General features: G+C 38.8%; 1 protein-coding gene and 1 long non-coding RNA gene across 4 annotated transcripts; both read right to left on the bottom strand.

Annotated features, from left to right (window-relative positions):
• Positions 1 to 898: 898 nt before the first annotated feature.
• LOC125140824 lies at positions 899 to 1,758 on the bottom strand. Its single transcript, XR_007140077.1, has 3 exons — positions 1,544 to 1,758; positions 1,386 to 1,443; positions 899 to 1,123 (listed from the first exon to the last, which is right to left on the bottom strand). It is a non-coding gene; the product is annotated as an uncharacterized LOC125140824 (long non-coding RNA).
• Positions 1,759 to 2,664: 906 nt separating this feature from the next.
• On the bottom strand, positions 2,665 to 19,279 carry gon4lb (gon-4 like b). 3 transcript variants are annotated; one of them, XM_027149786.2, is made up of 31 exons: positions 19,177 to 19,279; positions 17,586 to 17,797; positions 16,879 to 16,962; positions 16,559 to 16,785; positions 16,330 to 16,404; positions 16,142 to 16,192; positions 15,984 to 16,034; positions 15,456 to 15,554; positions 15,218 to 15,340; positions 14,790 to 14,957; positions 14,254 to 14,467; positions 13,901 to 14,005; positions 13,713 to 13,753; positions 13,495 to 13,607; positions 11,254 to 11,455; positions 10,939 to 11,025; positions 10,386 to 10,560; positions 9,661 to 9,811; positions 9,364 to 9,514; positions 9,114 to 9,230; positions 6,646 to 8,847; positions 6,172 to 6,448; positions 5,902 to 6,065; positions 5,578 to 5,775; positions 5,217 to 5,360; positions 4,752 to 5,048; positions 4,516 to 4,629; positions 4,115 to 4,289; positions 3,733 to 4,027; positions 3,398 to 3,500; positions 2,665 to 3,218 (listed from the first exon to the last, which is right to left on the bottom strand). In XM_027149786.2, the coding sequence occupies exons 2-31, from the start codon at positions 17,788 to 17,790 to the stop codon at positions 3,105 to 3,107; spliced, it is 6,522 nt and encodes a 2,173-aa protein (XP_027005587.2). In that variant the 5' UTR covers positions 17,791 to 17,797; positions 19,177 to 19,279; the 3' UTR covers positions 2,665 to 3,104. The 3 variants fall into 3 exon arrangements, with proteins under 3 accessions (XP_027005587.2, XP_027005589.2, XP_027005588.2); XM_027149788.2 differs by having other exon boundaries at positions 4,516 to 4,626; XM_027149787.2 differs by having other exon boundaries at positions 14,790 to 14,954.
• Positions 19,280 to 24,369: the final 5,090 nt, after the last annotated feature.

Raw genomic sequence — 24,369 nt, 5'->3', positions numbered from 1 at the left:
GTAAAGCTGCTTTGAGACAATGTCTATTGTAAAAAGCGCTATACAAATAAACTTGAATTGAATTGAATTGAATTTATTTTTACTTTACTGTATGACATTTAGTGTGGACAGCAAAGTAAGAATTTCATTGTGCAGGGAAACATGCTTTCTGTCTGTACATATGACAAACACTTTGAATTTTTGTCTCATCTGTCAATAGGACATTCTCCCAGAAGCTTTGTGGCTTCTCAACATGTAGTTTGGCATATTCCAGTCTAGCTTTTTATGATTTGATTTCAACAATGGTGTCCTGCTTGGTCGTCTCCCATGTAGTCCACTTTGGCTCAAACAACGACGGATGGTGCGATCTGACACTGATGTTCCTTGAGCCTGAAATTGACCTTGGATCTCTTTAGATGTCTTTCTGGGCTCTTTTGTTACCATTCCTATTATCCGGAGCCCTATATACAGGCCCACTGACTGATTATAAGATTGTAGACACCTGTGATGCTAATTAGTGGACACACCTTGAAGTAACATGTCCCTTTGGTCACATTATTTTCAGTCTTTTCTAGGGCCTTTGTCTAGGCCTGTTCCATGAGTTTTTTTTTTTTTTTTAATAATTCCATTGAAGCATGGTTGAAAAGCAATGTCTGACTTTCATTGGTTAACATTCATAGAATTTTTATTTATTATTACTTTTGTCAGATTAAAGTTTTTTCTGTGACCATTGTGAGTTTTTCTTTCATTGACCGAAGGGTACCAACAATTTTGTCCACGTGTGTACATATACATATATATAAAAATACACACACACCTAAAAATCTGGGATTAGATACTCTTTGTCTTTCAATATAATAAAACTTTTACACTCATGTAAAATAGTGTTATGTGTGCATAGAGAGAGAGAGAGAGAGAGAGAGAGAGAGAGAGAGAGAGAGAGAGAGAGAGATTGATATTAAAAAGAAATGAAAAAAACAAAAACAAACAAAAAAACGACACTCAGGTATGTCAGGTACTCTGTGTTCTGACTTTTCTCTATGTCAAGTCAAATTGACAGATCATACCTTAGATTGGCATTGACCAGTGGATTTGTAGCTTCTTTCTTAAGGTAGCTGATGAAGTCACTGACCTCACGTCCACACTAAGAGAAGAAAGACATATAAAACACAAATTCAGTTCCTTCTAATCTGTTCATTATACAGGACCTTTTAATTAATGCAGTATGAAAATCATACAAGTAATTGTACATTAAATTTCTGTAATATAAATAATTAACATTTAAAATAGCACAAAGGAACTCCAAATTCCTAAACATATTCCTAAAATCCTTCTCCAGCTTAACAGTGAAACAAACTTTGTGGATTTTTAACTGTGGGTTGTCCGCTCTTTTAAATAACGTGTACCTCATAACACCTTGGTTGGTCTTTTTGTCCAGCAGGAGCAAAGTAATTTGTTGGGATGCTAAAGCACAAAAGTGATATATTTATGTTCAGTACAATGCAACTGAATAACAAACTAATTGAATTTGTTCTTAAATTCCAAGCACAAATTTCAGCTTTACCCTTATACATCATAATTTGGAGGAAGATCACTGGCGGTGGCATCCATCTTGGCAATGACAATGTGAGAATCACCAGACAGCTAAAATATTAGATGTTAAAGAATGTTATACACTGATCAGGAAGTAGATGGCATTCAGTTCTAGTCCAAATGTCCTCATACCTTCTCTCCAAGCTGTGTATATTTAGGGTTCAGATGTTTACAGTGACTGCACCATGGAGCATAACTCACATCCTAGTGGCTGACAAGTGATAAACAGCAGCCTTGTTTATACTACTAGTCCTGGCGAACAACTGAATCAGCTCAAAAAGTGCTCGAAAGCAGTCAAATCACTAAAATATGCCTGAGGTGGGGTCCCCAAAACTGATCATTTAAAATGGTCAAAAAGTAATATACAAGAGCAGTACGAGAGTACATATTTCTCTGGATTGTCTCATGAAAAGTGTCAGCCACCACCACCTGCGTTTAAGGAAATCCTAATCATATGACTATAAATCCTTTATAAATAAAAATCACCTGTAATGGAACAGTATTACTGAAATCATCATGAGATCATTTAAAATTGTCAAAAAGTAATATACAAGAGCAGTATGAGAATGCTATCTATAGTAAACTTTTGATCAGGTTCTATAACCATAATTTAACATACTTTTAAGGCAACTCATGTGAAACCTTCCTGCATGATGTACTTGTGTCCTGCTCTGGTCCTGATGCTGATAATGGGCATTTCTCATCCATTACACAACTGAAGTCCAAATTCCTCCTCTAGTTCCTCCTGAAACTCCTCCCAGTTAGCCAAAGCTTAGCTCACGAGACAGGAACTGAGTCACCACCTTCATCACCCTGAACCAAGTTGTTTATTAACAGCAAACTAAAAAAATATCATTTACGTGTTTCAGAAAGATGAAGGTCTTCACCAGTTGTTAGATAGCCAGTGACTCTGCTGTTCATACATCTATGGGAAGTTCATTCCACCACCTCAGTGCCAGAGCAGAAAAGTCTTGCTGTATACCTATCTCTTACCCTGAGCGATGGTGGGACCAGTCACGGTGTTAGTAGATAAGAGGGAGTGAGGTGCAGTGCAAGCAGTGACCTTTTCCTTTGTGTTGACAGTGAAAGTGCTTTCCTTTTACAAAGTATTTTATTAATAAGACATTCATTTATAGACAAAAGAATTTCCTACTTTCTTTTCATCAAAACCTCAAACATACCAAAAAAAAAAAGACTTATGTAAAAAATACTGTACATATTTGGGACTTGCCCAACGTTATATTTACATTATACACAATACTGTATGTCTACTGTGTGTTCAGAGGAAAAAAATCTTTCCACTGTTAATGAAACAAATAGCTGCCATTCTTAATTAATTAGCTGGTGATGAGCTGAATTGTTGAACCTCAGGATCATCATTTTCGGGACTGCCATAAAACAATGTCTCTGATGTGTAATGTCTAATAAATAAATCTCCCATAGACACCCATAGCTCATTGAGTTCCAATGATTGTTGTAGTCAAGTTGTACAATTACAACCGAAGTGTTTTTAGTTGGTCTGTTAGTTGTAGTCAGTCCTGCTCCTCATCAGTAGCTGACTGCTGTTCAGTAGCCTCCTCGTCTGAGCTGGCCTGACGAGCCGAGGTATGAAACAGACGCATCAGGTCCCGAAACCTCTTGGAAACCTACAGAACGCAAAACATGGTACAAAAATAACTATGCAGAAAGTGCAGGATTTAGGATGTTATTTTTTTTTTTTAACATCTTTTTGAGGCATACTTTATAGAGGAATTTCAGGTACTTATTTAATAATCTAATTAAAGTGATGTATTTGTGTTTAAGAAAATAAAAAGTGAGGAAATACCTCATTAGCAGTTTTGTTTCCAAGCTGTGCTGACACACATTGAAATGTGCTCTGACTTGCCCCTTGCTGCTGACAGGCTGTCAAAATGACCCGATCTGCCTCTCTGGAAGCAGGGACCAAAAAACAAAAATTAGAGTTTAGTGGAGTAATGTGGTGCTAGTGTACCTCATTATATTGTTTCAAACACAACGTTTGTGAGCAACATGCAATAAATAAATAAATAAATAAAATGAAAATAAAAACCCACCACCCAATTAAATGTTCTAATGACCCAGCTATTATAAGTATAGAATTATTGAATGAGGCTGCAAAGCACTGTCTATATAGCTGCTGACCTGGTCCAGAGGACAACTTTCTGTCCACTTGGAGTAAGGGAGATGTTCTTGGCACAGACAGGTGTTTCAGATGAAGGACTCTGCCTGCTCTGCTGTGCCATCTCTCTCTCTTCTGTCAGAACAAAAGTGCCTGAGTATTCAGTGGTTGGAACCTCTTCTTCCCTTGTAGATGTATGAGGAGAGGAACATCGTTCCCCCTCCTTCCACTCTTCTTCCTCCTCTTCATCAGCATCCCTTTCCTCAGGGTTGGCTAAAGGGTCTGACTCAGTGCACTCCCATGCTTGGACTTCTGGCTCTGATAGAGAGATAGACTGTTCTAAATAACAGTGCACAGTTGATCATTACTTGAATGTAAAACAAACTGAATGGCAGCTGCACATACCATGATGTAGACTGTTTGCCCCACCACAAGACTCATCTTTACCATCAGTCTCTGTCTCTTTCTTTTCTTCTTCTCCTTTTTCAGATTCCTCCCTTTCATCCTGCTTCTCCGGTAGAGGCTCTGTTGTCGGGAACGAGTGATCACCAGTCTTCAGTGACTTGGAGTCAACCGTGGCCTAAAGAACAGAGACACAAAAACACACTTTAAGCTAATGATATGACTAGAAACCGATATCCTGACATTATGACAAATTACACATCAATATACGATCCCGCTGACCAACACAAATCACATATGATACATATCATAAAAATACCAAAAGAACAAACTATTCAGAACACAGATTATTCACTACTGAATTAGTAAACAAACAGAACACTTAATGATAAAATAAGACTCACCTTGATGCCATGGCAGCGAGGGCAGCCTTTCCTCTTGTGTCTGCGATGCTTAGCATCATGACTAGAGAAATGACAGTGGCACGGGCAGTGTTTCTCTGGCCAATTACAAGCCTGCTGATAACATCACAAGAACAGATCTCTCATAAAGTAACAGCATGAATAAATGAATGTAACTGACTGATTTTGGGACCACAAATGTGTGTGAGACCACCATAATTCTCCACAAGCTTACTAACCTTGTAGTCCCTGTGTGTGCCGAGCTCTTTTCTTTTCCTGCTCTTTCCTGTTATTTGAGGAATTTTGGGTGTTTCTTCTTCCTCCTCCAGATCAGGGAGTGTGACTTCCTCAAACCCACCACTCCCTAGACTCAATCCATCACCCCCTTCGGTCATGTTCCCTCCATCCTCAGGCCAGATTGCTTCCTCAAACTGTCCTGGACGTGCTTGTGGTGGGCGAAGCACATCAAAAAACGCAGAGAACTCTCCTTGCAGGTGTGTGTGACCTTTGAGGAGGGTGGCCATCTGTGTTTTGAGCTGAGACACCAAGGGTGAAATAGTTAGTGGGCACATAAAAGCTAAATTTTTAACTTTCTGTGCTAAACATAGTTATGGACCGAATGGCCTTTATGAACAATTTAAGTTTAGACAGAGAATAAAATGGGTTAATTTGTATATGCCTCCCACTCTCATATTGTTGCTCACCTCTTCTACCCCTGCAGGGGTGGGGGCAGATGCAGCCTGAAGAGCTTTCACAATTTTCTGGTAGTGAGAAGGATTTTCCCCAAAACTGATCTCCAACTGTCTTAGGAACCTCCTGCTACGCTCAAAGGCCTGCTGCTCCTCAAACTACATATTAAAAAAAAGTAATAATCTGATGTAACGGACATTGGCTTTTAGTTCAACTGTACATTGCTACTACAGTGAGATTCCTAATCACCAACAAGAATTCTGTAATGAATTCTGTAAAGCCAAAGTGATTACAGATGCTTCGATAATCATCATTTTTGCTTCATTATTTTGGAATGGTATATTTGAATTACTGAGTGAATAATGGATGGCATACCAGGCCACACTCCAGAGCCTGCTCTGGAAGAAGAAAAGCAGCAAAGTCCCTCAGCAGCTCTGGCCAGTCTTTGAGGAGAGGTTTGAGCTGACGGAAAAGCTCAACAACACTACGGCTCTCGATTCCTTGCTCGAACTCGTACAACAAACTCAAAAATTCCTCCACCTTGCCTGGAGTGTCCTGCAATGCCTCCCTTACCTGAGAAACAAACAGGGTGAGAAGAAATAGACTCTGTACAGATTCTGAGATATAGTTTATTACAGATTCAGGATTTATCCTGCAGATGTTTAAATGTTTGTGTTTAAAGGTTAAAAGTTGCCTGACCCTGTTGAGGTAGGCCTGGGCATAAGCAATGTCCTTGCTCTCCCTCATCGGGTCACTATCCAGGATGTGGTCATCACAGAGCAGGAGGAGTTTTGAAGTATCCTTGCTGCCCCGTTCCTGTCGCCTGCTTTTCCTAAGACTGCGAGGTGGGGGACGAGCACGACCTGCCAAAAATAAAGAATCGTGATAAATCTGCGCCCTAATCTTTTCTATAGCCACAGAAATGACTCCCATTAAAAGGAATAATTCAAGCTTATCCACTGAACAGACCTCTACCACGTCCTGCTCCTTTCCCACTGATCTGTGGAGGGTCATCCTCCTGAGGTGCATCTCCTTCAGGTAGTTTTCCTCCGTCTCCCTCTGTGGGCTCTAGCTCTTCACCTTTTATTGCTCCATCCTCCTCATCTTCTGAATTCTCTTCCTGCGAGTTTTGTGAGATTGGCGAAGTGGGGGAGGTGGGCGAGTTTGGAGAGTTGTCCTCCTCCGAATCCCCTTCCCCACATAACCTCCGCTCAGATGCCAGCCAAGTCAGTTTCTCCATCGTCTCCTGCAGGGGTAATCAAAATTGAAAAGAAGACATTTGTTAAGCGCCTGGAGTTTCATCTAGCCAGAGAGGTCACATGGTTGGTCTGAATTCACTGCAAAGCCATTTTTGTTGATCATTTACCCACTATAAATTTTATGAAAATTTGTTTTATTCCTTTTATCAATTCAACTAAAAGAATTTAAAGATGCAGAACAAACCTGCAATTCAGGCACTGAGAGAACAGATTCCTCAGATGCTGATGACATCACTTCCTCCTCATCCTCATCTTGTGTGAGCTCATCAAAGTCCTCCTCTTCCTCTTCACGCTCGCCATCTCCATCCTTATCATCATCTTGTCGATCCCTTCCTCCATTCCCCTGACTCTCTCTTCCACCATCCCCATTTCCTCCCCTCTCTCCGTCATCATTTGCATCCCTCTCTTCACCTCCACTTTCTTCGTTCGGGTGTCCTTCTCCCTCCCCTCCTCCGTATTTCTTGTTCAATCCCCCTCCTCCCCCAGAATTTTGCTGGTTTTCAGTGCCAGAGGTAAAAGTGAGCAGATCTGGTACTTCATCTGTACTGCTCATTTGTCCGTTACTCCTGTTTGTGTCAGCAGGAGCCTTAGTTGTGCAATCACCTCTTTCTTGACTGAAGTGGCTGCTGTGCTGTTCTCCAGTGATAGGGCTGGTCTCCATCACATTCTTTAAAGTCACTGTACTGCTGTCAGTATGGCTGATATTTCTCAAATTGGAGTGTGATCTGCAGGAGGACTCAGACAGCTTAAGGAGGGGGCTTGCAAACAGAGCATTTGCCATATCTTCCCCACCCACCTCTGCTCCTGCCTCCATATCCTCTTTCCACAATTCCCCATCACCCATTTCTGTCCTTGGCAGATGTTGGGCATGGCCTGTAGCACCTTCCAAAGGCATTCCAACAGTAAGGAGGGATAAATGATTTGGCATGCTTGATGTAGAAAAAGTCTTGTGTGTAATTTTTTGCTGAGGCACTTTGCTTTCCCTCTTAGCCAAATGCAACTGAGGCTGATTTGGGATCAGACTGGTTATGGGCAGTAGAATGGATTGTGGTGTGCCTGCCTGTGAAGCTGCTTGAAATAGCATATAATGAGAATTAGATGCATCGTTGTGAGCAGAAAGTCCTTGAGGGCTGGTGGTGCGTGACTTATCTCTAATACTTCTACTACTGGGCAGTAAAGAACTACAGTCGTGATTTGCAGTGATAGCGCTATTAACTATAGCATCTGGCAAAGGTTTGCTTTGATAATTTGACAATAGTGCATCACATGCAAATTTACCTTTCACTGTGGGCAAGGACTGTTCCTGATCACCCACACTTTGCACTCTAGGGCTTGATTTGGGGCTTTCAGTCATGTGAAGTGGAGGTGAAGGGGTGTGTGAGAAAAACACAGGACTAGACTTCAATTCAAACTCACTGTCTACTGGCTCTTTATTAGAGTCTGGGCTTGATATCTTGACAATGTGGCTATGCAGTGGCCTGGGCAGTGTTCCTGATAAAGGGCGACCACTGACCTGTTGAGTAAATGAAACCCGAGGGGGTGGAGTGTTTGAGGACTTGACCAATCCTTGTGAGTCTGCTTGTGGATGAACATAAGGAGTATTCAATAAGGAGGAAGGCTGGATGATGACCATGGATGGAGCTGTATGTGAGCTGTTATCCATAAAGTTAGCAGATGGTGCTGTGCTGCTGGGAGTCACACTAACAGGGGTATGATGGTGCAGCTGATTTGGGCTAAAAGGGGAAGGCTGAATGGGAAGCAGTTGTCTAGGCATGATTTGTTTTCTAGGCACTTCTGCTTTTGTCTGCAAAATGTTTATACGCTTACCTACCCCCTTAGCAGGGATCGGCCTATTACAGGCTAGAGTTGAAGGTATGTGAACTGTAGCTGGGGGCAAACTAGCAGGAGGCTCTGTGGGGTTAACACAGCCCTGCTGTGGAACGATATACTGGACGTTAACAGCACCAACAGAGTTTAATGGCACTGTTCCATGAGCAGGTGTTGTGGTTTCTTGGTTAACTGGAAGAGCCTCATTGACTGGAATGAAGGGCCTTTGAGTTAACAGGATTACACCTTGAGACGGGAGGGGTGTTGGGACTCGGGACAATAAATTAACTGTACCGATAGGGCACAAAGGAGCCTTTGCTAATGGTGTGGAAGCAGGACGTGCAAAACCGTGCAGAGGACGGGGCTTGTGTGGTCGTACAGAAGTTTTACGTTTGGCTGAAGGATGCAGTTGCAGATTTAAACCTTTTGGGAGGGACCGTGGGTACTGTGTTCCCTCAGGAAAGGTTGAAAGAGGAGGTGAAGTTGTCCTTATATTAGGTGGTGATGTCTCTTCTGATTGTCTCGGAAACACTGCTTTATGTATGTATGGCAAACTTTTCTGTTGGAATAAAATAGAATATTTTGACAGTTCAGTTTATTCTGAGTAAATTTCAAATAATGGACCATTACCACTTTTGCACAGATAATTCTGTGTAAAAAAAAAAAAATCCAAAAAAAAAAAAAAAAAATCACAAATTTCCGTTATGCAGAACCCCCCCCCCCAAAACCACAAATAAACAGTTTTATAGAACACCACTGATCATCCTTATAACTTCTACCAATAGTATAGTTCAATTATTGTAAAGAGGCTTCATAGTTCATTACCAAAAGCCAATTTGGCATGATGATCTTGTCTCTCTCTACAGGTGGCCGCTCACTGCCTGCAACAACTGGACAGCAGGCAACAGGTAGTGCAGGAACTGTGTGGTGCTGACAGTAAAACTGGAAAGAAAAAAAAAAGTTATGTTAACAATGGTAGCAGATCTTACGGAAAGATATAACAATCCATTACAAGTGCATTAAAATGGATTCTATTTGAAATCTAAGAGATGTATCTAGAAATTATTCCTTGCACCTTGATGATGTTGTCTGTAGTCCGACTTGTGCACATGTCTTTCACACGGACACGTAGCTGCTCCACCCTTTTAGGCTGAAGAAGATATTGACTCATTAAATGGTAGGGGAATTCGGTCTCACCGAAGTGCTTCAGCCCCAGAACAATCAGACTAGAGACAGAAACAGACGAAACAAAAAATAAGGAGGGAGAAAGGAATTGGATAGGTTTGTGATAGTCTTTTTAGGCATTCATTCATAAAATATACCCTTCAGAATTTCAGTAAATTTAATGTAAAGGGTACATTTTTAAGCATACCCATCCTCTCCTTTTGTATAAATAGTTTTGCTGCGTGGAGGTTGCAGGGCAGGGTCCAGGCTGCAATGGGGCAGTAACTCAGGGTACAAGAAGACTGACCTAGTGGCAAACAGCCAGGCCAGGTGAGGTGGAAGAAATGGGTAGCGATGCACTGCAGAGAGAGACAGAGAAACAGACAGACAGAGTTTGAGACAAGTGATCTTTTGCTGATGTAATCTACCCTCAGCTACATGCATTATATTCTTTTATTCCTTTCTGAAATATTGCTAATTTCCTCACTCAAAATTTGAAGTTATATTAGCTGTTAGTATACCGCTGTTCTACCAGGTTGTTTTACAAAATAGCCAATAAAGATTACTAAAACTAAAAATTGAGGATTATAGCTGTCAAAAATTAGTAGGAAGTGTAGAGTCCTTTGAACTTCAGCACATTAGTTTCTCACACTGCTGTCAACGCACAAACGTTTTTGTTTTAATCTTTTGGTTAGCGTCCTCAAATTTTGATCACTGTGTTTTTCACAACATAAAGGTTTCTGTTTAAGTACATTTGTTATTCTGTAAAATATGCAAGTAGAACAGTGGTATACCGACAGCTAAATTTCCTTCAGCAATGAAGATTCACAATATTTCAAGTCAAGTGCTTCTAATTTGTTCTTATTTTGAGGTGTGTGTGCACGCTTGGTATGATTTAAATTTAAAAATAAATAAATAAATAAAGCATCTCACCAGCATGCGATTTTGTACTCTTGGGCTGAGGAGTAGGTTGGGAGGCTGTTTTCTCCAGCTCTTCCAGCAAGTCCATAGAGGGCTGCAAGTTACACACCCGAAACGCACTTTTAAACCCAGGATCAACCGCTGCCCTCATCTGCTCTGCCCGTTCTGCAAATGACTGCAACTCTATCTGAAACACAGAACAGAAAAATAGTACAGCATTATTACTGTTAAACACAGACGATGAATACTGTAAATACTGTTCCATGACAAAAGACTTGAGACCCAAATGATTACTGATTATTTTTCACTTAATTTTATAGATAGATCTGGTTTGGAGTGCAAGTGTTGATTAAGGTCCAGTTCATTTTGAGTAGTCGTCCTTAGGCTGCTTTGCTACATGCGTTTTGACAGAAAATCTTGGCTATATTCCTCAAGTTATGAAGTAACAGCTACTACAGATTTTTAGTAAAACACCCAGAGAGTAGTGAGCCTCTTCTCCTGAGAAATCCCCTCAACTCTTTTATATTTCTCTTACACAGGAGAGAAAAGAATCTTTGATATTTACCAAGAAGAGTTTGGTGGTAGTAGCCTGGCTCTGTAATGCCTCCACAGAGCTACACAGCATGTTCACCTGCGTCAACAACTGGACATGCTAGAGCACAAACACATACAGTGAATCTCTATGTACTCAAAAGATTATAAAAGGCATTAAAATGTACGGTTATATCAAATCAAAGCAGGATGAATCCTCCGAAAGAACCATTTGCAATGTCAAGTAATAATGGCGTAGATCTGTAGTTACCAAATAACTCAGAAATCTGTGTGCTGTGATTCTGCATGTTCTCTCCTGTAAACCTAATACCAAGTTCCTTTTACTCACCTGCTGGACCTGCTGTTGTAGACGCCGTTTCTGAGTAGGTGTCACCATTAAGGTACAGTGGGGAGGGATGAGGAACATGGCAGTCCCTGCTGCATTGTATTGTGGTTGGCTCTGTTGTTCTCGACGCTGCTGGAGAGCGTCCAGCTGCTCACGGACTGTACGCCTGCACTCGGTCAACATGTGGGCCAGAGGCTCCTCAAATCTGGGCACAGGAGAACAAACCGTTAACCCTTTTAGCCATATTTTGTAGATAACTTTTGTGAGCTCTGAAACATTGCAGTGGTTTTTCCTACATTTCCTTGTGCTTGTGTGCGCTTCTGCTATAAAACATACAGTGAATTCAGAATGTTTTGAGTCTCATTCAAATTTTTGCACATTTGTTTTTTAGATGAAAGCAAGCACAAGTTTAAAAACAAAAATCTAGCAAATTTATTAAAACTCCAAATTGTATGGTGGTTCTATGGGGTTTCATTCATATCACAGGTCTACAAAAATTTCCTTGGATTTCATGGCTTGCTTTGTGGTCTGACATGCACTTTGAATTGTGCTTCCTAAAAAGGCTGCGTGCCTTTTTAAATCATGTCCAATCAATTGCATTTGCCACAGACGGAACCACAGGGGACGCCTTTGGGATGAACTGGAATGCTGATAGGATGTGCACCAGGTCTCATGGGTCAGAGGGTAAAGTTAGAAATAAAATGAACACAGTTCTCTCCAACCGAAGTACTAGCATAACCTACTGCATTATAATTTGATATTACAACTAAATATAACCAAACTCCTTTAATCCTTTTTAAAAAAAATATGAAACAGTATTTGAGGATTAAGGGTAATTGTGATAAATCATGAGTTATGGAGCCCCACGTCACATTCTATGTTAAAGAGAATTATGGGAAGTGTGTGCATGTAATCTAAACCAGTAAATGAGCTCTTTTCCTCACCAGAGGATAAACATCAGGGATAAATTAGAGCACATATGCACTGTAGCTCTGCAGTGTTGACACCTTGTACTTGCTCTGCTACAAGGCAGGTGACACTTTGAGCACTTTTCTCTGCCTCCCTACCCAAACAGACCCAGCATTTCTCTGCTGCTCCGTCCCAAAGGGAGGACTGTGCGTGCATATGTAGAACTGAGCATTGTTGCTGTATATGGAGATGTTCATTTGCATTACAAGATCAGTTGTGTACATAATTGTATTATAAAAAAAAAAAACAAAAAAAAAAAAAAGACAGATGAATCTGCATTTTTTTTTTTTAAAACTCTGTTATATTGAGTGAAAGTGAATCATCGAAGGAGTCAGTTCACCTTTGATTGTATATTTCTCCATTTTTGTTAGCATACAAATCTGGCTTGTGTACTGTATAATGTATTTGATGGTCAGGAGAACATAATACACAGGTGAATTAAACCTGCAGGGATCACACAGTGGAAGCCTTTAGCTAGCTAACAAAAAAGGGTACAAAATCCAGTAGTCTATTCAACATGCAGAGACATAAAACACTTAATCCTGGTCTGCATACTACTGTACCACATTAAAAATTATTTGACAGAGTGTCACTGGTGTTATTACTATTTTAAACATGCTACTTATTGCTATGGCGTTTGTAATGTAGCACTGAATTCTCTCTGAACTTACACTGACTTGGTTGTGACGTCCTAAATTAATATGCAGAGCATGAGACATCACCACTAATTCTAAAATTATTTTGCTACCAGTGTGAGCAAAATCTTACATTCAGCAACATTAAATGGTGATTTCAAGTATAGAATAAGAGTGGGCGAGTTTATTCGGTTAAAGTGTGACATTTACTGTAAGTGATGTCTTAAACTTCTCTTCAAAATTCAATACCACATTTTAAATGCTGAAACAGACTGAAAACATATTGTGAGATGTTTCGGTGAGTAAACACTCAATACTGATCAGCATCTGGGATTAGTATGGTGTGGATGGAACCTGCTATATTGTACAGTCCATCCTATGGACACAAGCTACAGGAGCTTTAAGTTTTGCCTCCAAAAATGTTTCATATACGGTAAAAAATTGAATGACAGACATGTTCTGTAGTAGCACCCTAGTATGCCCTACTGAACACATGCCTATGAAGTTTAGAGAGACAGATGACAGACAGCATGTGTGTGTGTGTGTGTGTGTGTGTGTGTGTGTGGGTGTAAGAACAAAGAGTTCTGTATTGGTAATAGGTTGTACATGTGTGCTGGACAAGAAAAAAGAGAAGGTGTACCGAATTGCTTGAGGAACATTGAATTTGGCAGGGCTTTGTGAGGACACTTTTTCCAGGTCCCCATCTTCCTCATGGGCATCTTCATCCTCATTTACTCTCACCTCGTCCTGAAACTACGAATAAGACAAGACAGTTAGCACAAAGGGATGGAATATAAAAAAATATGATAAGATGCTGCAAACAAGTGTTTATTGTTAGCTGCTTATCGACTGTTTTACCGTCTCAAATAGCTCCTCCATGAGCTCATTAACTTCCTTCTCTGCAGGAAAAGTGAGAAAAATGATAATATGGTAAACCAAGAAACTTGGCTATCTTGTTCCATCTACATTACAGAAACGTGGCATCATAGTTAGAAGTGCACAAAAAAAAAAAAAAAAAAAGAGAGTAAAGGCCTGACTGAACTCACTGGTAATGCGAACTGCACGGTCGTTGCGGTAGTCCTCTAAATCAGGCTCATCAAGATCTTCAAGAAAATTATATTCAGGATCATCATCATCATCATCATCACCATCTTTGAAAAGAAAGAATAAGAGGTTAGCGGGCAGAAAGTATTTTTTAATGCAAGAATTATTCAACATTAGTTGTCAAATTCATTTGGGATTAAAGATCAACAACAATAAAATGACAAAATTAAATTTTTTCATTTGAAAAGATCATTCAAAGAAAGGAAAATAGGAAGTCATAAAATAACAAATGTATGAGGGTGTCCATGCCTGACGCTTAGTTAAATACAGCTCTATCGTTTGTTGCAGGTCTGACCTTCATTGTACAAGTGTGAGGTCATGAGTCCCTGCAGCCAATGGCTCCACTCTTTGTCCTCCAGTGCTGAGATGCAATCATACATGTCTGGTGTTATGTCAGGAGCCTTAAGCTCTGCTTCTAGCTGGTCCAATGGGACATCCCTCAAGGGACGCTTGGATCGTGTCCGGCCTGCCACCAGGCTTTCCTCAGCATTCTCACCACTGCTCAGAGCCTGAGAAAGAGAGAGGTCTGAGTGAGTGCTTTTAAACTGAAATCTCTCTCTGGGAGACAGTAGAGATACAAATAATCAAAAATATTGGTAAAGAAATATCATATCGTTGGCTGTCAAGAAATGTTTAGTGAGTATTGTACTTGTCTTGCTCAGCGCATGAAACTATACAAGCGCATTACCCTAACCCCTAACCAAGGTACAACTGTAGAGTCTAAGCTGAAGTGCTGATGTTCTAGGCTTAAAATTGAGCCACTGTTGTGACTAAAACTTTGCTGATTCATGCCATAAATAATTTAATAACATTCTCCAACAATCCTTATACCGGGTAAGGCTCGATGCTGAGGGGGTTAAAATCCAGCTCTTCATCGACAGCATGCAGTTTCTCCATAAATGAATCAAGAGCCCTCGATGGCCGAGAAGGGACAGCAGACTGGGATGGCGGAGCAGGAGGACCCATAGGCACTGCTTCTACTCTCAAGTGCCTCTGCTTCTTAAAAAGAAAGAGAAACAAAGAAAGGGATTAAAAAAAAGAAGAAAAAAGAAGAATGCATTTGTGTGCTTGTTTAGACTGTGTAAATGTAAATAAATTTTGTTAACATTTTATATTCTTTTTTGGTCCCGTCAACAAATCAAGTTCCATGTTATGACTCAAGACTGGTTAATCTCACACACAAACACTTTGTGGAGGCCAAAGATGTTCTAAAATCTTATTGCGAATAAGCAGGAGAGTGCTGTAAAACTCTCATATACCATTTGTGGACTGTTGCTTCTTTCTTCATCGACCTCTGAGACTTCTATGGGTGTACAAGAACGAGCTCGTCTACTGATACGCGGTGATGATGCTATGCTATCCATGTCGCTCTCAAGGATTGTCTGTGTGTCACAAACAATTAATTGCATCAAGTGTTTTCAAAAATCATGTGGGTTTTTTTTTTCCATTAAAATTTTCCTCAGAAAAAGAAATCATAAATGAGTAAGATTTGCGCACCTCTTCTGCAGTCTCGTCCTCTTCGTCCTCATCAGGATAATATTCTTCATCTGAAGAGTCCTCCTCATCCTCAAGAAGGATGTCCACAAACTGAGGAGGCTGAAAAGAAAATGCACAGTGCTTTAATTTTGAGAAAAAAAAAAAAAAAAAAAATGCTGGAAAATAAGATGTTATGGAGGTTAGGATTCTACGCTGGAAATCAGAATAGCTGTGATTCAGTGTTGAGGGTCACCACAGTGTAACGAAGACACCGTGCTCGAGAAAGAATCACACAAGGGGAAAATGTGACAGGCTATATATATATATATATATATATATATATATATATATATATATATATATATATATATATATATATATATATAAAAGAACCACCGCCACTGGGTTTGATTTGTGACACTATGATTTCCAGGGATCACTTTTATCCTTATGAAGTAATAGGATTTAAATGCTTTTTGCTTCACTAAATCCTTAATTCTTGTTTCAACATAAAAGTGTTAACACAATTAAAAGAGAAAAAAAAGATACCTTTAATTCTTTTGACTGCTTGATAGGGGAGATATTCCAATTTGCCATTCCCTGAAAGAAAGCCAAGCAGATATTATCAAATAATATCCACTGGTCCTACAACAAGCAATGCCAACCAATGAACAAAAAAAACAGAACAATCAACAGACCAAACTCACCACCCCTTTCTCAACAACTTCTTTGAGCTTCGAACGGGTCATTTTGGGCTCCTGTGTTGACAGAATAGAAGAAGAAACTCTCTGAAGTCAAAAGGTCATTACATTACAATAATTATAAGGGAAATCTCAAAGCTGGAAACACTGACAGATTTACATGGGCTATAGACATAAACAGTGAAATGACATACAAACATGGGCATGTCCTGGGTCTCTCTGATAGCAGCTTTCATCATGGCTACTACATGCTCATTGGTGATCACTTCCTATGGATAAACAAGCACAAAACATTTGATTACTCTTTATAATTAATGAATTACTCTTCATAAACATCTGCACTCTTCATGAACAGGCTTCTTTAAACAGATGATTCTCATTATGACAAAAGTGTTCAGCACAAGTCGACCCTGATGGACCTACATGAATGATGCTGCGCACGTGGACTGAAGTTAGGTTGTGCTGCTTAGACTTGACGGCTAAATCCCTGTCCAGTTTTCTGAACTCTTCCTCACTGTCCTCATCGAGATCGGATCCTTCAGCATCTCTCTCATTATCTGCCATTGCTCTGTAATCATTTGATGGCAATCCTTTTAGCGGTTTTCCTCCACTCTCTCTCAGCTGTTCTGGTTCACTGGTTTCCTCTTCATCTACACAGAATTGACAAATAAAGCTCATTACAGGTTAGTATTTTTGAATAAAGATAGTTCAAAATGTCTTAAAAATTAGAGGAGGTTACTAACCCAGTCTGATGACCAGTCCCAGTTCTGCGTCCACCTCTGACTGAAGTGGAGATGACTCCATGTCAAGCCCACTCTCAGCTTTACCTAAAGAGGGGAAGGAAGGAAGGAAAATAATTACTAATTATACTATTCAGTATAATTTGATAACTGCAAAAGAATTTTAGATCGCAGCAATAATTCAACAATTGTGTTGAGATACACTCAAGAAATGCTAAGCATGAATCTCCACTTCTACACCACTCCAGAACAACTTGTTTTATTTCTAGGGAGTCACTACTGGCAAATATTTAATAATTTGTACATAATGCCATCCTTTTTTAAACCATTAAATACATGAACATTTACAGCTTCTCCTCAACATTATTCAATATATAATCCAGGACATGCACTGGAACAGAAAAGGAAAGCCCATCAAATATTAAATTAATGATATTCATGCACCAATTAACCAGATGAATGGAGTAAAATATACACCATGTGGGCTTTGGTATGTTCTCCAAATTCATAAAACAGTGATTACTGCATTTTAGTTTTCTATTTAACATGCAACCAATTACACTTATTGCATGTTTTATGGCATTTACCATGTGTGGACTAATTCATTTGCACTGGGAGTAGAAGCATAGGCCCAACTTCAAGCTGTAATCTTGTAAACTTAATCAAAACAAGTACTGTACAATCATGTCCTTCAAGTGCTCATACGGTACCTGTTTCTTGACCATGACACTTAAACCTAGATGAATGCCTTCTGGGAGAAGATGTATTTGGGACTTTTCTCTTGCTGGGAGTGAAAATCCTCTTCTCTGGACTGAAGGCCAGTCTGCTTTCAACATGAGCTCTTGGCTCCCTCCTGGCAACTTTTGCATGTGTAGGCTCTGGAGAGCTGGACTTCCATTTCCGGCCCGTTTTCATCTCGCTTCTAAAAGTAATGAAGAGAGAGAGACAGAACATGTGCTTGTTAATTTCATATACTAGATGTATTCTTGTGGTGAATTTAACCCAGACTAAAGCAGCGTATTCACTGACAAAAATAACAATAACATTACAATGATAAACAGCATGCTTTAGATACATTGTGGCTAGATTACTGCACACGGGAATGGTTGTGAATTAGCTGATTAGTTAAATCAGTGGTGTTAGATCAATGAAAATACAGGGAATACCTTCAAAACAAATGTTTTAATGAAAAATCTAATCTAAACCACTGTAAGTTCCATCAATTTCTGAACATCTTATCCTACACAGGGTCACAAGGAGCCTGGGTCCTATCCCAGGGGACTCTGGGGCACAAGGCAAGGGACTCCCTCTACAGAGTGCCAACTCATCACAGGGTACAATCGCACACAAACACTAGACAATTCAGACATGCCAATAAGCCTTAAATGCATGTCTATGGAAAACGGAGTACCAGAGGTAAGTGGAAAGCAGAGCAAATTGGACCATTAATAACAGGGTCGTGTGTTTGGGCAAGTTAATACAAAAACAAACAACATCAAAAACTCTGACAAGACCTAGTTTCATTACAATAATCCCAATTAAATGTAATATTTTATAACAAAAGGGTAAATGCAGACGAGTCCACGAACATTTCTATTGTTTAATAATTTGGAAAGACTTTAAGAGAGCAAGGTGTTTGTGGAGTTGATGATCAATTATTCATCAGAAATGCATGAGAAATATAGTTTTCACACGCAAAGGCAGAGGAAAATTAAGAAAATGTACCCAGTTTCTGTGGTATGTAGTTTACTAAGTAGGTGTTTAGACCTGGCAACACAGTTACATAAACTTTAATAAGAGTTGCTAACACGTGTGATGGATCATATGATATGTATGACAGTTTCTAGACGTTTTGATGTTACATATTTATTAATGTCGTCTTAACACAACAAATGTATGGTCACATAGCTATGGGGTGGGGAAAGTTTATCAGTCCATGTAAAGTCTGAGATTAAGGAGATAAGATAACTAAATTCTTGTGTTTTTGAATGAACGACAATTAAGTTAAATATATAATTAGTCGGAAATGTTTTTAAGCATGTTGACTGGAGCACTTTAAAATAAAATAAAACGTTTTGTTGACGGTACAAACCCGTTTTCCTCGATATGCAGCTAGTTTTGACTGAAAGCTTAGTTAGTAAACAACATAAACAAAGCTAGCTAAGCTAACAATAGACAGCAAATTTCTACCTCAGTGGTTGTTTTTTGTTTTTTTGTTTTGTTTTTTTAAGGAAATGTAATATAAAATATGTAACAAATTTCCTTGTATTACTTTTATTATTGAAGTAATACGCTGCTTACCCGTATGCTGATATTAGTAGCCATCAGAAGCTAGCAAACCTAGCAACAATAAAATAACCTTTGGCGGGTGTTACAAAGATTTCCTTCCGCGAGGACTAGAGGCTGAAATAAATAGCACTGCCCCCTGCAGGATAACCATCGTGCTGGACCATGTGCTGGACCATGTGAGGTGGTGATGTGGTGCAAAATCAGGGTTGGGAGAGTTGAATTAATTTTTTTTACAAAAGTATCTTGTAGTAATTAATTGTTAGAAATAATGTATTATTATTATTATAATCATAACAATGTTTTTGTGTCTGTCTCCCAGTCCAAACATATGGACTGTTGACTAATTGTCATCACTAAATCATCAGTTGTGTGTGTGTGTGTGTGTGTGTGTGTGTGTGTGTGTGTGTGTGTGTGTGTGTGTTTCTGTATCAAACATAGGAGGACAATAGGACAGCAGATCAAACACATGTAAAGTATCTCATGGGTGGAAGGTTACACAGGTCACATTAGCAGTGCTCTGAAGTTTTGAAGACAGGCAAGAGTGACATCTCCAACCCCACGGCGACCCCACGCCGCCACCCCCCGGAAAAAAAAGAAAAATGTTTCACCATGATCACTGACCACATTTTAACCAAATACAAAGTTTGTATGAATTGAAACTTGTTCAATTTCCATTTATTAATTTGTGTGTGGTGTGTGTGTGTGTGTGTGTGTGTGTGTGTGTGTGTGTGTGTGTGTGTGTGTGTGTGTGTGAGAGAGAGATTGATTATGACTGGTGTTGTTTATTGTGTTTGTTGCCTTTTTGGACTCCTTTATCATTTGTAATGTTGCTTCCATTTAAAACAGTTCGGCTCAAGCCCAGCCATTTTTAGGGTCATGATTGAGGACAATGTCCTGTCCAGAGACAAGCTGTTTCGTGTTGAGGTTTTGTTCAAACCGACCATCGAAAATACCCTCTCTGAATGTTTTTTTTTTTCATTGGTTGTTGCGTTAAATCTTACCCAGATACAATAATGCTATTTTCTGATTGGCTATTATGTAGCCTCTTTTTTGATTGGCTGATAAGTGGCAGGCTCGACTAAGAATTCCAGGGGAGACATGCCCAGTTCCATAGAGACAGTGGTGCGGACTGATACATTTTTATCATATTAAATATATGATAAATAGTCAAAAAGTTTTTCTGCTTGAGAAATACAATGTGTGGCGGGAGAGCGTGAGAAAAGACCGAAATGCGTGACTGTCACTCTCATTCCGTGACACCTGACAGCCCTGCATTATAGTATAAATTTACATGAATTGCATTAGTGTGTGAGTGAATGAGTGTGTGTGTGCCCTGCGATGGGTTGGCACTCCGTCCAGGGTGTATCCTGCCTCAATCCCCGATGACGCCTGAGATAGGCACAGGCTCCCCGTGACCCGAGAAGTTTAGATTAGCGGTAGAAAATGAATGAATGAAGAAATGCATTAGCGTGCACAGTGTTGGCATGGAGATCACCCACAATGCCTCTGAACTCTCAATTGCTTCTGAACTGGACTTTACCAAAACACACATACACACACACACACACACAGGCACAATCAACTGTATGGACTGCAATGACCCACACCAAATGCACACTCTAACAAGTTACATCCATGTCTACAGCACCATCATATCAAACTGTTTACATGCTGTTTTGCACATGCTGTCTCACATTTTATTCGATTGCTGTTTTGCACAAACACTTTACGATACCTCATGTAACTGCTGCTATAATACTAACGAGTCCATTCCAGTATTTCCACACGTAATATTGATTGAACATACAGTATTTACACTTGTCAGTATTTACGCTTTTGTGTATTTATAATACTTCTGTGTATTGTATTTTGTGTATTGTCTTGTATTTTTTGTCCTGCACTGTCTTTTGTCCTGCACTACCTTCTTGTCTTTTGTCCCACACTGTTTGCACCAGGTTGCACATATTCACTTTATGTGGCTAAGGCTAACTTACTAAGTCCTTAGCGCTGACTTTGTTTTATGTAGCACCATGGTCCTGGAGAAATGTTGTCTCATTTCACTGTGTACTGAAACAGCTATATATGTTTGAAATGACAATAAAAGATTCTTGACTTCTGCTAAAGCATTGAGAAAACTTGTCCCACATAGTCCCAGGCAGGGCTGGAGTGGGACTCTTTCAGCTCTGGAGTTTCATGACTTTAGTTCACGGCCCACTTTAATTCACGACAGACTATATTAAAATAATTAAAACTTGAGTATAAACGTCTGCAATAGTGCACTCTTATATACAGCCTTGTAATTCCTTGTAATTTTTGTAATTCTTCAAAAATATCATTTCCAGTTCAGTGCTAATAAACACTAATAATAATTCTATCCTGTAATAAACAAGGCAGAAACAGACTACAACGCACAATGAAAACAGCAGAAAAAATAATTGCCGCCCCCCTGCCCACTCCCCAGGACTTGAACGACACAAGAGCCAGAAACCGGGCAGCAAAAATCACCACTGACCCTTCGCACCTTGGACACAACCTCTTTCAGCTCCTCCCTTCTGGTAGGTGCTACAGAACTTTGCTTACTAAAACTGCCAGACACAGGATGTTTCTTGCCCCAAGCCCCTTATCACCCTGATTAACTCACCATAATTATATTCACTGCTTCATATCTCTAAGTATTGCATTATCAGAACCGTCAGTCATCACATCATCCTTATATGTTACACACTACTGCTGCTGTATATTGTATAAAAAGCATAATATTGAACAGTATTGTTATTTGCACTCCCACACTTTATGTACATAACTGATCGTTCATATTCTATATTCATTTTTAATGCTCATTCTGTCTGGATCTCATCATCTGCATTGTCTTGTATAGTTTGTATAGTATAATGTTATTTATGTCTGTACTTCTGAGAGTCATAAACAGCTGGAACCAAATTAATTGTGTGTGTCAACACACTTGGCCAATAAACCTGGTTCTGATTCTGATTCTGATATAGAAGCCTAAGTGTTGCTTCACAGCGAAGATTTATTAGAACAGTTAATAACAGTATTCTTTCCAATCTTCTTCAATGTAATGTTTAACAGTATCAGAATCTATTTTCTGTAAGATAAGTGTTCATAAATATCCAAACCATGAAATATCAAATAAAAACAAATATAAAAAAATAAAATGAAAAATACAATTAAATAAAAATAAAATGTATTGAACTTTCTAATTACACCTTTTTTTTTTTTTTTTTTTACCTTTGCATAAGTCAAAAAACAGCTGCCAAATATTTTCACAAATATGAGAACATGAATGTTACGTGGAGCAAATGAGACGCCAAAGAGTCACTCGTGCTTTCAAATCACCTGATTAACATTTATTACCTCAAAGGTGCAACCGGAAACACTTATATACACCATCATGACATACGTCACTTACAAACACTTCCGGTGATCACAATACAAATAAAATCACATATCATAACAATAAAAACTGAATATATATTCTGTGCAAAATTGTTTACATATATCCAATCCTTAAACATGAATAAAGAAAAACAAATTCCACAGTATAACTTCTAATGATGGCTAAATTTCCTCACATGAGCAAGGTTTTTATGGTCTAAACAGGCGAAATCTCAGCAAAGTTTTGCATTATGGATACTGCCTGTTATTGTGTCTACAATGACATTGTGTACTTTTACCCTGAAGTCAGTTTCAGCTGATGCCAGCTGCTCGTTTTCTGCAAGCTCTCCTGGCAACCTTTGCTTTTTTTCTGATCCTTCTCTCAGAAAGGGCAGCCTGCACTACAAGCTCACACTCTTCCTCCTCTTGCACCTTTCCACTTTTCCCTAGCACACTTCCCGAGACCCTCCTCTGTCCTCACAACCAGACGTTGAGCTGTGATGATATCCATTCTATTGTATGTAAGTATTTTGAAAGAGGGATGTAAGCTCAAAAATGTGAAGGAAGAGTTGAGCAGTGAGCACTGTCTCATACTTCAAAAGGCCTTCTATGAATCCCTTTGCCTTGCCTATTACATTTGGTTTTTGTGTCTAAAGTCTTAAGCACTTCAAAACACAATTCTCCTTGAGAATTCGCAGATTCCCACTGCTCCTGATTAGCCAATCCGAGCACGGTGCCAGGGGTTAATGAAATCAGTTTTGCAGTAACACGCTGCCAATCCACACACTTCATTATTATTATTATTATTATTATTATTATTATTATTATTATTATTATTATTATTATTATTATCATCATTATTAATAATAATGATGATAATAATAACAAAAATAATAATAATAATAATAATAATAATAATAATAATAATAATAATTATTATTATTATTATTATTATTATTATTATTGTTGTTGTTGTTATTATTATTACTACTAATAAAAAACTTGTCACATTAGTAAACCAAAATGTTTTTGCTTTAAACATGATTAAAATCTTACAAAAATATCCACACACTACTACTTTAAATTTCATTCCTTTGAGTGAATTCTGTTAAATCTTCAGTGTGAGGATTTTAGTTCTTGTTCTTGTTGAATTGACTATTGTTCCTTGGGACTGCAGCAGCAGCTGTTGACCTTCAGCAGTCCAGCCATTACAGTATGAGTTTAAACAAAAATAAAAGGATAAAAGAACTCAGTGATTCTGTGAATTAGAACACAGATGATTCTATGTGAGAATTATCACCGAGAATTAATCATCTCCATAGCATCAGATACACAAATCATTTCATTTTCAGCTTTTTATCGGTAAGAATTCTAACAATTATTTACTGATATCTCATTTAAAATACATCATTTTGAAACTGTTAGCCTGTTACACAAACTAATAAGGTGACATCTAACACTATAGTGTTCTATAATAGACATAATGTTATATTATATTATATAAGACAAACTTATAGACAGACTTATAAATATACGTTTATTATCGTACTGATAGGATTAAGAGCTACAACGCTGTGATTTTTTATTCTCCAGATTAAAAAGTATTTTGTTAGTTGAAAATATACTTAAATTTGTCAAAAAAAAAAAACAAATTATAAGCTTTTTAAAACATGATCCTGTCTTTATACCAGAAGTTTTATCTAAAGACACCTTGAGGAGAGAAAAACTAAAAGCTGTCTTTTTTTAATATTATTTATTTATTTATTTTTTACATTTTTTAGATTCTCGAATAAAAATGAGCAGTGTTAC

This window comes from Tachysurus fulvidraco, chromosome 3, assembly GCF_022655615.1.
Source record: "Tachysurus fulvidraco isolate hzauxx_2018 chromosome 3, HZAU_PFXX_2.0, whole genome shotgun sequence".
Classification (NCBI taxonomy): Eukaryota; Metazoa; Chordata; class Actinopteri; order Siluriformes; family Bagridae; genus Tachysurus; species Tachysurus fulvidraco.
Note: the sequence above shows the minus strand (reverse complement) of the source record. Positions and strands in the feature narration are given on the sequence as shown.

Excerpts from the sequence above, each read along its gene's own strand:
- gon4lb (XM_027149786.2), bottom strand. The coding sequence starts at position 17,790 with ATGAAAACGGGCCGGAAATGGAAGTCCAGCTCTCCAGAGCCTACACAT. Across the intron at positions 9,515-9,660 it reads TATACAAAAGGAGAGGATGG|TCTGATTGTTCTGGGGCTGA; the intron begins GTATGCTTAAAA and ends TTCTGTCTCTAG. Across the intron at positions 5,776-5,901 it reads CCCAGGCCTACCTCAACAGG|GTAAGGGAGGCATTGCAGGA; the intron begins GTCAGGCAACTT and ends TTTGTTTCTCAG.